Raw genomic sequence first — 15,837 nt, forward strand, 5'->3', positions numbered from 1 at the left:
CTCCCCTGTGTAATGAACCTTGGACCACATTACAGTTAACTGCCACTTTAATATCTGAGATCAGTTACCGACCATGCTATGACTCTTAGTCTAAATGTAGGGTTATGGGCTGAAATCTGATCTCGGTTCAGCAATTAGCATGATCACACACTGATTGTAATTGGTCCTCTATGGTAATGTGGCTGTGTCACTTTTCTACCTGCACACATAAAGGTCACAGCAGCCGTACGCTTGGAGTTCAGATGTCCATGGCTGGCAGCAGTGATCCATCTCTCTCTCTCTCCCTCTCCATGTCTCTATGATACCCTGGCCTATGGGTCATTTTAATCATGTGCTAGTTTGTAATCCATCCAGATAAGGTCTGTGCGGCTCACTGAGGAGAATGGGATGGGACATGGGAAGCAGGTGAGTGCATGATGCCAAATTAATTCAAAACCGATAAAATGTTATATAACATGCATTATATTTGTGATAAACCCTCCATATAAGTGGTCTATATATCTTAGATATATTTTATGTATTAGGAAATAATTCTATTTTGACTATATATATAAAAAAAAAAATATTAAGCAGCAAAAACTGTTTTCAACATTGATAACAATAATAGTGTGTTTCTTGAGCAGCAAATCAGCTGATTGAAAATGATTTATGAAGGAGCATGTGACTGAAGACTGGAGTAATGATGCTGAAAATTCAGCTTTGCATCAAAGGAATAAATTACAATTTAAAATATAACAAAATAGAAAACAGCTTTTTTAAAATTGCAGTAATATTTCACAATATTATTATTATTATTATTTTTTTTACATCAAATAAACAGCCAGAGTGAGCATAAGTGAGTATATAATCATTCAGTCATATTTTTGGGATATATTAGTAATAATAAGTCCAAACTAAACTGAGTAAACTAATATTTAGATTTTTCTACATTTTATGATTTTATTAGTGTATTTTTACTGGAAAACCACAAGCATTGGGCAGTATTTCAAGTAATATATGTGTGTGTGTCAACTTTCAAATTTAATATTATATATATAAAGATATATTAAGTGACATACTAAAACATGTAATTATTTAACATTAATTGTTATATCTATATATCCATAAATAATTACATGTTTTAGTATGTCACTAAATATATCTTTCCTGAACAGTAACAATGCATGTTTTTTTTTTGTTGTTTTTTTAAACAAGTTGTACCTGAAATCAGATCTACCTCCATGGGGCACCAGAATAGTTGTGCATTGGCTCATTTTTATTCTGTTACCCTAATGAAATCTCTTTAGGATTGTTTATTATTTATAAGAGGTTTTGGAAGTCACCCATCTCTCTACTTTACTCAACTATTGTTTCCTGTTGTCTCCTTCATTCTCCTGAATGCGAGTGTAGGAACCATCAGCTGACTGCTAACTGGAGAGGATGTCTTTACATCATCATTGTTCTATGTGGCCTGGCAGCCAATCAAATTAAAGCTATCGCCTCCCTGCATTGACTCAATTTCCCCTCACGCTGCCCCTGGTGGTGAACTTAATTGCAGTTGCGTATTGTCTTTCTGCTCTCGTCCTCTCTCCTTCCTGTCCTCCGTCACATTCCTCTTTGTCCTTCCTTCTCCTTTCTCTTGGTGTGACGTGTGGGAGTCTTTGCCTTTTTGGTCTGAGGCCTGCTTGAGTTACGGACGCATTTGAACCAGGCGGGTGACTGGACCACAGCCCTTGGTAAAGGGCACAGCCAGGCTCAACACAATGTCATCCAACTCCTGTTAAACTATTCATAACGGCTTGGGTGCCAGGAGGAGGCCGCAAATTTGCAAACGCTCTGTTTGATGGAGGTGGACCAGGTGAAGTTGAAGAATGGAGATGTTTGACTGAAAGACTCTCAGAGGGAGAGCAGAGATGGTGTATCATGTAGAGGTTAGCATGGGTAACCAGATGTAGCCAGAGGTCTATGAGCAGTTAAAGAGAAAGCAATGCATGTGCGGAGGTGAAGAAATTTACGAAGGTTGGAAATAAAAGACGTTTAGCCTATATATGAAACAGTGGTTGCTCCAAAACCTATTGAGCTGCCTACTGAGGAAACATTAACTTTAAAAGTTAAGCATTGTAGTCCATAATGTATATAAATATTAAATATTTCATCAGTCTAATGTAAGTGACTTTTTTAGTCACTTTATGCCATTTCATCCACATTCTTCTTATAGCAGCCTAACTCCATTTACTTTCCTACATGATTCATATAAGGAGTGCTATTTGTTTGATATAAAGAGAGCTACTAAAATTTTGCCAAATTTGTCACTTTTGAGGTACCATTTCAGTTATACCGCCTTATTAGAGATTTTTGCATCCAAAATTGAAAAAAGCCCATGATTTACTCACTCTCAAGCCATCCTAGGTGCATATTACTTTCTTCTTTCAGACAAATAGAGTCGGAGTTATATTCAAAATGTCCTTGCTCTTCGTAGCCTTATAATGGCAGTGAATGAGTTATTCAAAAGTCCAAAAGAAGTCCAATAAAGTGCATCTATCCATCAAAAAAAAAAAAAAAGAGTATGCCACATGGCACCAGGGGGTTAATAAAATCTCCTGAAGTGAATCAATGCGTTTTGTAAGAAACATATCCATATTTAAAACTTTATAAACCATAATCTCTAGCTTCCAATAACTGTTGTAATCATGTTCGCAACAGAGTGGTGTTCCAGCGGTGACGTAGGACGTCGGTGTAGCGTAAGCTCTGGTGAGAAGAGACTAAAGCGGAAGCGAGCAAAACAAAACTCCGGTCTCAAATTAGAAGTACAAAATGAGGATTTGTAAAGAAAAATGTCAGATTTCGATATAAACCAAGAGGAGACTGGGTTTCCTTTGCTATAACCAAAACTTGGTTCTCGCAAGACTAGCATATTCTTGCCACTCCCGTCCACTCGTGAACGTGCATACAACATTAGCAGAAGCTAGAGATTACGGTTTATAAAGTTATAAATTATGGATATTTTTCTTACAGAAACGCATTGATTTGCTTCAGGAGGCCTTTATTAAGAAAAAGCTGCTTGGTTTGACACTGACTTGTGTAAGATGTTCTTCATACAACGCTGTGCTATTTCCAATAGACAAAGGATGTTTTCGCCCAGATCACAGTGAAAAAATCCTAGGTGATTCTCTTCAATAAGAACAAGAAATGTTCACAAGTAGCCTACCCCAAAATAAAATAAAAGTGATCATTTTAGCCACTTCAAGCTATCTCATCCACATTGTTAGCATAGCAATTCTAACTCCATTGGGTTTCCTATCTACTTTATGGGAGGAGATTTCACAATTGTCACTTTTGAGGTTCCCTATCAGTTATGTCACCTTACATTAGCAAAATTTTGCGGGCTGAAAAGGTAAATTTGCTATTGTCAATAGTGTGGCGATGTATGAAGCAAGTCACTTTCAAGCCAAGTAGTTTTCTGTTGATCAGCGCAGCGAATCTGCTTGACTAACTCACTAAATCTTCTTGGGGATATCTTTCAAAATTCCTCATTTTAATAATTCCTATTGCAATTACTGAACAATTGTGTCTCTGGACCACAAAATCAATCTTAAGTAGCACGGGTATATTTGTAGCAATACATTGTATGGGTCAAAATTATCGATTTTTCTTCTATGCCAAAAATCATTAGGCTATTAAGTAAAGATCATGTTCCATGAATATATTTTGTAAATTTCCTATACCGTGAATATATTAAAACTTTATTTATTTTTTTAGTAATATGCATTGCTAAGGACTTCATTTGGACAACGTTAAAGGCAATTTTTTCAGTATTTTTTTTTTTGCACCCTCGGATTCCAGATTTTCAAATAAGTTGTATCTCGACCAAATATTGTCCTACCCTAACAAACCATACACTTTTAGTTGAGTTCACAAATTTTGCTGGTGAAACCCAGTCATAGGAATCCACAGGATCAGGAAATTCTCGAGTGTAAAAGATTTCCCCATGCAAGTGACTTTTGTATGAGAAATTCTTTATACAATGCCACACTATTGAAAAAAGACAATGTATGTAATGTAACTGCACCTTTAGAGGACTGTGATGGGTGGCAGTATCTTACCCTTTAGCATGAATATTCCTCCTTTATGTCTTTTGTGTCTTGATGAAGTAATGGGAACAGAGCCAGTTAAGTTTATTTATATTTCAGTTAATTAATTTGACATCAAATGTGGGTGGCAAATATTTAGTTACAAAGCCTGTGTGATGTTACTGTTTCAATTTGATAATGATGTTCCTTTTTAATCAGGGTGATGTGGCTTCATACACCGTAAGCAACCATTCTCGAATGGGATCCAGTTCGCAAGGCCACACTGAAGCTCTTCTGTCAAAAAACAAACAAACACTGAAACTGTGCATTTGCCAGAGGGACTGCCATTGTACTCTGTCCCAGTTCCACCAAAGGAGTTTGACTCAATTTCAAGGAAACAATAACACAGGTAGGGTGGATAACATCTCAATTTCCTTGTGAGAGAAAGATCAATTTAACATTGGCACAGACTATAACTAAAAGGTCTGGTGGGTCTTTAATTGACTCTCAACACTAGCAATCTCTGGAGCGACGCAGATGGACCAGCCAGTGCCACCAGTTTCATCATGGCTGGAGATCGATGTGGATTTGGGTTTTGCCCTCGTTTTTCTCTTTCTTCTCTGCCTCTTCTTGTTTGTTACCATTGTGCGTTGCGCTCAAACAGTTATGGATCCATACGGAGCCATTTCCACCTCCACCTACCAGGAGGAGCAGATAAATAACTGATATCTGATCTCGCCAATCCAAAACAAAGGATTTTATGAAAAAATCTGTATTCAGAATGGAAGACTGTGCATTATGCAATGAACAATTGTTAGATGACCTTATTTGTCACATGATATCATTACATCATTGCAAACATGAAATGAAGTCAGTGTTATGGCAGAAATGAATAAAATACAAATACAGTTATGGCCAAATGTTTGAACAAGAAGGTAGAAAAAGGCTTTTGAAGTTGTAATACTATTTCAGTCTTTAAAAATGTCATGTTTAAATCATTCTGTTACTTGATGTTTCTTTGTAATTATTTGTGGGATTTACAAGAATTTTTTTGAGTGAAATGTTTTATAAATGAAATCCTACACCTTTTGTAGCGTACTGCACACTAATATTGTTTTGTGTCCTGTCTTCTTTTTGCATTACATTCACACGTCTTACATAGAATTTAAATTCATAGGAGACAATTTCCTACCAAAGGGACTAAAAATACAGAGAACAAATTATGTTGCTACAACACTCTGAGGTATACCTTCTATTTTGAAGTATAAATAGCCTAAGCACAAGGGGTTTTTCAGAACTGTATGTGTAGGTTTTTGCACAATAATACCACACTTTGCGATGTCTGACAGGTGCCTTGGGCTGCTGTATGTGACTAAATACGAAATGAAATACAGTTGCAGAGGATTTTTGGCTTTTAGTGCTAAAACTAAAAGCCAAAAAAAACTAAAAGCCAAAAATGTAGAGGGGAAGTCGTGGCCTAATGGTTAGAGAGTCAGACTCGTAATCCAAAGGTTGCTGGTTCGAGTCTCGGGCCGGCAGGGATTGTAGGTGGGGGGAGTGAATGTCCAGCGCTCTCTCCACCCTCAATACCACTAAGGTGCCCTTGAGCAGGGCACCGAACCCCCAACTGCTCCCCGGGCGCCGCAGCATAAATGGCTGCCCACTGCTCCGGGTGTGTGTTCACGGTGTGTGTGTGTTCACTGCTGTGTGTGTGCACGTTGGATGGGTTAAATGCAGAGCACGAATTCCGAGTATGGGTCACCATACTTGGCAGTATGTCACTTCACTTTTCACTTTAAAACTCCGGACTCGTCCAGGATTTGAACCCGGGACCTCTCGCACCCTAATCATAGAATCATACCCCTAGGCCTAGACCAACGAGCCAGTATATGTGTTGAAATGTGCAACATTTGTTAGTTGCATCGCTTAAATTAAGTTTGTACTGAATATTTCAAAAGATGGCAAATGGCGCATATTAACTAAATTTAAAGACTGCTGTTGTTGTCAAAGACATAGCCTTCATATCAGCAAGTTTTTCCCTACTGTTAACGGTAGCCTAATGTTTGTAGCCGTGACGGTGGCCAAGATATTCAAGATAAAGAAATTTTATTGACCTTAGAAAATATTATATTATTTGTAGACATATGGAATTTGATTAAAAAAATTTTCCCCAGTTTATTTTGTATTATAAAAAGCAGAGGTGGACAGTATAGGCTAGCCTATACATTTAGGCTACTTACTTACCTAGGCTACTTATAAGTAGGCCTAAACTTTTTGAGGATCTGTGTAGGCTACTTTACTTGAGCATTATTTTTTTCTGGAAACTTGGGACTTTAAATTGACTACACTTGAAAGACAAATATCATACTTTTCACTCATTTCTATCAAGGTGGTCAAATTAGAAATTTGTTACTATGTAGCAGCTTTGAAAGAGTTTTTTCTTCTCTAAAATGTTTTTGACAGCCTGTCAGTAATCAATCTTCTAGGTTTAGGTGAGGTGAGTTTTGAATACTGACTAGTTGCAAATGTGATATTTGTTTACAACAATTTCAGAGCTGGGCAGTAACCAGCGTTGGGAAGGTTACTTTGGAAATGTAATAGGTTAAATATTACAAGTTACCCTATTTAAAGTGTAATAAGTGTAACTTTTGTAGTGTAACTTTTCAATTACTTTATTAAAGTAATGTAACTGATTACATTTGATTACTTTTTGATTACCTTTCTAAATTTTTAAATCTTTTTAAAACATGTAAACCAGGCAGGGTTAACCTTACGGTAGTACTCAACACTGTCAGACTTTCAAAATTGTTCACAAATTTGTCTAAATCTGTGTTAGTGAGCACTTCTCCTTTGCCGAGATAATCCACCTCACAGGTGTGGTATATCAAGATGCTGATTAGACAGCATGATTATTGCACAGGTGTGCCTTAGGCTGGCCACAATAAAAGGCCACTCTAAAATGCGCAGGAAACAACATTCATGGGGCAATTAATTTCAGATTTTTGTTGCTGATTTGACAAGTGTAATTTAATTGTGAGTTCAGCGAGCAGTTTTTGAGATTTCAGGATTCCCCCATTCATTACGAGCTGCCTGGAGGCTTTGCAAATATGGCCGCCGAGTGAAGAGACTTTCCTCGAAAGGGAGTTTGTTTTAAAATGATTTATTTTAATTTAAATGTTTTATGATTTAATTAATTGTCAGCTTTTCATTAAACTCACAACCCCCCTGCAGTTCCTTTGCGAACCCTAGTTTGGGAAACCTTGATGTAATATAATGTGTAATGCATTTCATGTTGTAAATGAATTTTTTTTTTACATCATTATGGTACAAGATAATGCTATTTAAATCAATGTGATAAACAAGTTAAATAAAAAGTGATCTGATTATATTACCTAACATGTGTAATGTAACAGATTACGTTACTGATTACAAATTTTTGTCATGTAATCTGGAATCAGTAACGGATTACAATTTGTAAGTAATCTACCCAGCTCTAGGTATATATTAGACACAATATTGTATTGATTTTGAAAAATCGTGTAAACGAAAATATTACCTAGAGCCACAGAACTGTTGTGGGTCTTCTAACAAACACACATTAGGTGTTTAACGTGAAGCAGTACAACTACTAAAGGGATTTTATGTTGTTAGATTTACAGAACCTCAGACACTTTGAACTTCTGAGATGGACAACACACACACACAGTGTATTAACATTACAGACATCTGTCTCCACATCCCACTGAGAGAAAATGCGAGAAAACGCCTCTCTCACACATATGCATATGCGTATACTTGATCAATACAAATTCCAATTGTTAGCTCCTGTCTCAGGGTGATTCTGTAGCCAGTAGTGTGGTGTGTCTTTATACTTCACACTATGTATTTTTATAAAGTCAGGTATGCATCCTTTACTCGTAGATTTATCTTTGAGAATTCGATGTTTTGTATTGATATGATTTGATATCTCTGAATTGGCTATGTAATCGGCATAACACATACAGTATTTACCTGACTGATAATAAATTGTTACATTTGATCTTATTCTGTTTTACTCTGTAATGATTGACTCTAGTAGATTATGTTGTATCCTTGTTAGCGACATGAGCACCCGAATGAAAGAGTAAATATAAAGTCAAAGAGTTAACTAGAATAATCAAATATCAGAAGAATATTAATTAGAAATAGACAAACAACCAATTTGCATTTCAAACTAAATTCGAGGCATTTCAAACTAAATAAAACGGAGTCAGATTAAATAATAAAATGGAGTCAGATTAGAGTTTGACTTAAATTAAAGAACTTTGTGCACTTTAAAGACCAAACATGCAGGAAACCTTCAGCCACCATTGGATACCTTCTTTGGGCCAAATATGTGGACCTTACAATGTTAATAACATTTGTGCATTTTATCAAATGTCTGATCATTTATTTATTTATAAGAATAAGGATATACGAATTTGATCAAACTGTCTCCCATACTGAGGCACTCTTGCATTTCAGCCATTTGAGTCCACACATGTACTAGAGATCATTTGAAGATTAATACCAAAGCAGCCATTTTCAGTGGCTGTGTAAATAACCTGACCACAATTTAATGAAATACACCTGGTCCATTTAACTCCAGTTGTTTTGAATAAATTCAATGATATGTGTTAGAGATAATCAGACCAGAATAATGGGCAATTATTTTTAACCCACCCAATGTATCATACTGAACATCCGCTTTTACATTTTGTAAACCCTGGGCTTGTAGCCAGCACGATCCTTTCAGCAATCTCATTATTCTATTGTAGGCAAATTGCCCTTGATCCCCTATAGATAAACTCTCTGTTATGGAATGCTGATCAGGAGCTGCTACAGCAGTCGCAGTGAACCATGATGCTCCCCAGCTGCCTGAAGTCTCTGGATGGGCACATCTGCAGACACTTGTCTCTCATGATTAGCTGGAAGTGAGCAGTCTTGATTCCACCTTCTGCTCACTCTATGAATATTAGCGTACTTGAGACGACCTTCCACCTAAAAGAACTTTCCCGTCACCAGCTGCATATTCCACCCCAGAATTCAATACTTTCCCCCTCATTAAACAGTTTAACATATAAAGAAACGAATAGTACTCTAATGTAAGATTAACAGAAACACTTATGGATTAATATATTTGTGTTATAAAAACAACTGTAGAATCTAAAATGAAAGACACCACAAATCAATGCTTACAAAAATACCATAGTATCGAATAGTAATATAATACTCTGTAATACTTTGAGGCCTATACAATGTCAATAGTACTGAATTAATGCCATAATCGTGCGCCTGAATATTTTTATATTATTATTGTAAGAAACAAATTACAAAAAACATCCTAGCATCATGGTACTTTTTGGTATATTTTTGTTTATAAGACAGTTTTAGAGGGAATTAATGAAACAATAAGGATAATTTTCTTTCCAACATATATGTAGGACACATGATAAAGCAGTTTGTGAGATTCTGCACCTTTTTATATTTATTTTTAATCTATTAATTAGGCCTATTCAAACGGCATAATAATGTTTAACAATATGAGAAAAAACAATACCTAGATAGATAGATAGATAGATAGATAGACAGACAGACAGACAGACAGACAGACAGACAGACAGACAGACAGATAGATAGATAGATAGATAGATAGACAGACAGACAGACAGACAGACAGACAGATGATAGATAGACAGACAGACAGACAGACAGACAGATAGATAGATAGATAGATAGATAGACAGACAGACAGACAGACAGACAGACAGACAGACAGATAGATAGATAGATAGATAGATAGATAGATAGATAGACAGACAGACAGACAGACAGACAGATGATAGATAGACAGACAGACAGACAGACAGACAGATAGATAGATAGATAGATAGATAGATAGATAGATAGATAGATAGATAGATAGATAGATAGATAGATAGATAGACAGACAGACAGACAGATAGACAGACAGACAGACAGATGATAGATAGATAGACAGACAGACAGACAGACAGACAGATGATAGATAGATAGATAGATAGATAGATAGATAGACAGACAGACAGACAGACAGACAGATGATAGATAGATAGATGATAGATAGACAGACAGACAGACAGACAGACAGATAGATAGATAGATAGATAGATAGATAGATAGATAGATAGATGATAGATAGATAGATAGATAGATAGATAGACAGACAGACAGACAGATAGACAGACAGACAGACAGATGATAGATAGACAGACAGACAGACAGACAGACAGACAGATGATAGATAGACAGACAGATAGACAGACAGACAGACAGACAGACAGATGATAGACAGACAGACAGACAGATGATAGATAGATAGATAGATAGATAGATAGATAGACAGACAGACAGACAGACAGACAGACAGATGATAGATAGATAGACAGACAGACAGACAGACAGACAGATAGATAGATAGATAGATAGATAGATAGATAGATAGATAGATGATAGATAGATAGACAGACAGACAGACAGATAGACAGACAGACAGACAGATGATAGATAGACAGACAGACAGACAGACAGACAGACAGACAGATGATAGATAGACAGACAGATAGACAGACAGACAGACAGACAGATGATAGACAGACAGACAGACAGACAGATGATAGATAGATAGATAGATAGATAGATAGATAGACAGACAGACAGACAGACAGACAGACAGACAGACAGATGATAGATAGATAGACAGACAGACAGACAGATGATAGATAGACAGACAGACAGACAGACACAGACAGACAGACAGACAGACAGACAGACAGACAGACAGACAGACAGATAGACAGATAGATAGATAGATAGATAGATAGATAGATAGATAGATAGATAGATAGATAGATAGATAGATAGATAGATAAAAAAGTACAAAACATAGGCCCACATAAAGCCATCATAACAACGATGATCAAAAGTAAATAACATAAAACGTAACTGTAAAAATACGTTTTATTTTCAGATACAGATGTATGTGAAACTTGGCCAAAAGAAGTATTTTTTCCTAAGATGAAACTCGTTTGTATTACAGTTATTGACCTCATCTGCCTCTACTAACATGTCTGCGATCTATGTCCGATGCCTCACTTCCGCTCACATCAGCGCTCGTCCGATGATATTCGTCTGTTTCCGCCTGGAACTTCCTTTCTGGCAGCGGCTTAATCTTCGCCAACATGCCAGTGAGTACCAGAGAGCAAAAACATGTCAATATACACCACTTTCATGACATTAAGACCTAAATATCGAAGCGCGTTGAAGAACATATCCTTATGGCTGACCTTAATGTGCGCGTTGTCACGTGAACTAGAAGATGAACGTAAAAATAAGCGTTAAGTCTTGAATGGTTCGGCAGCGTGCGTTCGCGCCCTGCATCAAGATGGCGGCGCACATACAACCAACAAAACATGGACGTTTAACAGTACTGTGACGCACGATTAAGTGTCGATGTGTTTATAATGTCTGATATTATGAAAATATATTTCAAAACGGCTAAACTGTGTAATGCCTGCGCTTGAGAGAAGTTACCAATTGCTTTATGACTAACGTTAAATGATTTCATGCAGCCTTCTGGAGTTGCCAGAATTGACTGAAAATGATCAAGACGCAAAGGCTTCTGCATGGTTCTCTCAAAACATAATTATCTGCCTACCTAGACAATATTTTTGGATCTCATGTAATGCTACAGTAATGCCCAAAATGCTCACCATACTTTAATGCATGTTTATGTGACGTTGCTGGTCAAATGGTGTTTAATGGCAGTTTTCTCATGTAGAATCATACTGTTTATGTAAATAGCTCGCAAAAGATTTGCTGCACCCGACCCCTGAGGAGGAGAGGAGGAGCCACAAGAAGAAGCGTCTCGTACAGAGTCCCAATTCTTATTTCATGGATGTCAAGTGTCCAGGTGAGTGTCCTTCATAGGATTCTGGATAATTGGATTGGTCAGTGTCTGAATGGTCTTAATAATGTTTCTCTTGTTTTCAGGATGTTATAAGATCACAACAGTGTTCAGCCACGCACAGACAGTCGTGCTTTGTGTCGGTTGCTCAACTGTGCTGTGTCAGCCCACCGGAGGCAAAGCTCGACTCACAGAAGGTTTGTTTGTGTTTTTACTCAGACAGGATTAGGATCAACAGTGGAAAGGAGAAATCAAATTGTAAGCCGTTTGGTGGTTACCATGTTATTGGGGTTATGAGGGTTTCTGTTATTCTACTAAAGTTATTGTCTTGAGGTTTGACATTAACTGTAGTAGATCTAATTTTAAAATAAAAATAGGTTTAGCATTGCTTTATAAGAATCAGGGATGCGCCTTTATAGTATTTATACAAATTTATGCATTTTCTGCACTGGGACTCATGAGCCATCTGAATTGCATAAATCGGAGGTAAAAAAAAAAATTGCTGCAGTTTAAAATGCATTTATTTCATACTACGTCCAAAATAAATATCTTAAATGTATCTGATACTGTAGCTTCGATATAGATTTTAATTTGATTATTGTTCTGTAAATAAAATTTGAATTCAAAACTTTTTTTTTTTTACAGTACAATAGTATTGTTGCAATAGTGATAATAAAATAATGTAAATAATAATAAAGTAAACATATATTTTGAATGAGAAGAATGGTAATTTTTATGCTGTCTGGCAAATGTGCTGTGGATGTAAAGAATTACTGTAATTTAGTGGAGTCATTTGAATGGAAATGAGGGATTTTTGCTTACACTGAGTTGTACTTTTAATGCTGGAAGACCTGTGATGATGCCACGTAGGTAAACAATGGCACTGTATTGTGAATAGCATTGAAATGAACTATACAGACAGGGCTTTGTTAGCAGCTGCTGACTGGTGCAGACATTATTTTGCTCTGTGTTCAGTTTATGATAGATTAAAATCATTTCTCATCGAGTATGTCAGCATTCGCAGTCATTATTGGGAGTTTAGATGCTGATTTCCCCCCCAAACTCAAACTCTCCCATTCTTTATTTGTCAGTTTTTATAAAGCTAATAAGCTGATCTGTCCATAATTTGTTATTATTGCAGTATTTCATGGGTTTTTTGTGCATGATATTGTTTCTGAATATTTATTCATATTAGATTGTCACAGGTCTGCGGTGTAGTGTAGTTATAGTCTCTTTGATATCTTTCAAACCTTTTAAAATCTTGCACACACTTAGGTGATGTTAATAGATGTTCAGCTGTATTTCACGTGGATGATTGACGTCATCGTGCTGCTTCGGAATAATCGGTTTTATTTGGTTGAATTCTGAAATATAAATTTTGTGTTGTTTTGTGCTAGCAGAAGCAAATAGCCAATTGCAAAAAGCTAAGAATTGCATTGGTGAAGTGTGTAGTTGTTTTCAATGTTAAATTGTCTTCTAATCCAGCATAATATGTATTGACAACTATAAATGAACCACTGGTTTGTTAATGATCCTATTTAATAGAGCTTTATTAGACCTATTTATTTGAGCATTGGCTTAACCAGTGAATGGTGCGAGTTGGATGTGGGATCTTTTTGTAATCTAGAAATCTGTTTGAAGTCTTTTAAAAAAAAAAAAATTTATTGGATGCACAGAAATGAAACTTAATGCAAAAGTATACAGTATAAAAACAGAATGTGCACTTCTTTCCAAATGTTTGAGGGCACTGTGGGGTGTTATTCATACTTTTGTTGATAATGAGCTTAGCTGTTGTTTCTGATAACGACCTCTTTTTATTTTGATTTCTCCAGGGTGTTCCTTCAGAAGGAAGCAGCATTAAGATGTTTTCTGGTTGGAGAGAGAGGGAAAGAGAGAGAGGGAGGAGAGGGACCAGCCTCAGTGACAGCTGCCTGATTATTTCAAACGAGATGAAGTAGATGATCCAATCACCCATAGAGGTCTGAAGAACTGACAGGAACACCCTCCAACCTAGTGTCTCTTTTTCTCTCTGTCTCGGTCTCAATAAAATGTTTGGGCTACAATGGTGTTGTGATGACTTTTTATTCAAAATGTCATGCTCCATCCACATAGGTAATTTAGGTTGTTTATCAGAATATTGACTGTTTCAACTATTCAATCCTTACCAAAGTAAATGATCAAGACCATTTAATACGCAGGCATGGTGCTCAAGAAACCCACCACCACCATGAATGCGAATATCATCTAAACAGCAAGGCTTTTATTATGCTGCTTAATATTTCTGTGGTAACTGTTTTTCAAGATGCTTTAATGAATGGAAAATTAAAAAGTGCATTTATTTGAAACATTTTGTAACAAAAAAGTCTTTATAGTGTAATTTTTGATTGTGTCCTTGCTGAATAGAAATATACATCTCATTAGGAATTGCAATATTGCTAAAATATATGGTTTTATGTATTTAATTTGACCAACACTGAATGGAGGTAAGCGCTTATGATTTGAAAAATCCTAGAACTAGATAATAGCCTGCATGTTTTCACTGAAAAATACCCATCTAAAAATAGTATTGTTTAATAAGAGGCATATTACTGAGCTTCTGGCTAAATGTAATAAAACCCTGTAGTAAAAATGCATTAAGATTTCTGAATAGCTTTTCAAAAAGCATATCTTCCCAGTATTCATAAAATGCTCATACAGATGACATTCATTATCAAGGCCAAGGGACCAAAGACCCAGATGAGTGGGTTATTGAACATAGTAACCCACTGTGTGTTGAATGAAAATGTTCAAATAGCATCAGCGGATGACATTTTATTAATCATTACCTGAGAGAAGGACTGCAATATAAAGTGATACCTGAAAAGATGCATCAGAAAAAGCGGTTGGCTTACAATACTGTATATGAGATGAACTGTCAATAATCTGCTATAAAGTGTAGTAATGTGTCTGTGCTAGAATACTCAAACTCATCTACACAGTGCAGCACATTGACAGATAGCAGCCTTTGTCAGGAAGCAGTGGTGTCGTGTCATTTAGTTTCCCAGATCATTAGTTGATTCCTTCTCTCTGCTATCTTCAGTGGCTCCTGAATGATAATATGATGAAATCAATTCAATTGTATTCTCTACCCTCCAGGAACGAGACCAGTGGGCTAAATTGTCTGTGTCCCTCCTTAACCAAATCAACTGCAAATTGTGACTGGCTAATGACGCCTTGTGGGAATGAAACTGCAGCCTCATGGGAGGATCTCATGATTGCTTTCAGGAGTACACTCCAGTACCTTCACTTATTATAGATAGATATAGATAGATTGTCTAATCATTTTTTCTAAAGAATTCATCAGGATGCATCTTTACCACATGGTGTTCTCCTGTGAACCATGTTTTGGAACAACGCAGTCATGCTACGGATAATAATTTTCCCATTATGAAGAACATTAGTCTAAATACCACACACTTTGGTCTCTATTTCATACTAGAGCAAGAGGCCAGCTTCAACCGTTCTGTACAAACGCAGTTCCCAAAATGACCACATCGTGTCAGAAAATCTGAAACCAAGAAGTCCGCTTTGGCCTTTTGTTTTAGCACATGTGGTTTTCTGTTTCGACTGCATATGCATTTTGAGTGGTTTGTTATTCATCATCAAAACACACTCTGTTGGCAGAAAAAGAAAAGCAATATAAAATCAATATATTGCACAGCACAAACTATTATATTTATTACAAATACATTAATTTAAATGCAAACAATAGTTACATTTATTAAAATAAATACTAGATATACATTTGATTGAAATAACAATAATAAAAAAATATATCTAACAGTA

The 15,837-nt window shown here is 36.3% G+C and overlaps 1 protein-coding gene across 1 annotated transcript; it reads left to right on the top strand.

The window, feature by feature from the left end:
* The first annotated feature begins 11,255 nt into the window (after positions 1-11,255).
* On the top strand, positions 11,256-14,075 carry LOC306846927 (small ribosomal subunit protein eS27-like). The gene is made up of 4 exons (XM_079380631.1): positions 11,256-11,293; positions 11,910-12,018; positions 12,099-12,209; positions 13,845-14,075. The coding sequence occupies exons 1-4, from the start codon at positions 11,288-11,290 to the stop codon at positions 13,871-13,873; spliced, it is 255 nt and encodes an 84-aa protein (XP_079236757.1). The 5' UTR covers positions 11,256-11,287; the 3' UTR covers positions 13,874-14,075.
* Positions 14,076-15,837: the final 1,762 nt, after the last annotated feature.

This window comes from Barbus barbus, assembly GCF_936440315.1.
Source record: "Barbus barbus genome assembly, chromosome: 27".
NCBI lineage: Eukaryota > Metazoa > Chordata > Actinopteri > Cypriniformes > Cyprinidae > Barbus > Barbus barbus.

Coding starts and splice junctions, on each gene's coding strand:
- LOC306846927 (XM_079380631.1), top strand. Junction 12,019..12,098: donor CATGGATGTCAAGTGTCCAG/GTGAGTGTCCTT, acceptor TCTTGTTTTCAG/GATGTTATAAGATCACAACA. Junction 12,210..13,844: donor CAAAGCTCGACTCACAGAAG/GTTTGTTTGTGT, acceptor TGATTTCTCCAG/GGTGTTCCTTCAGAAGGAAG.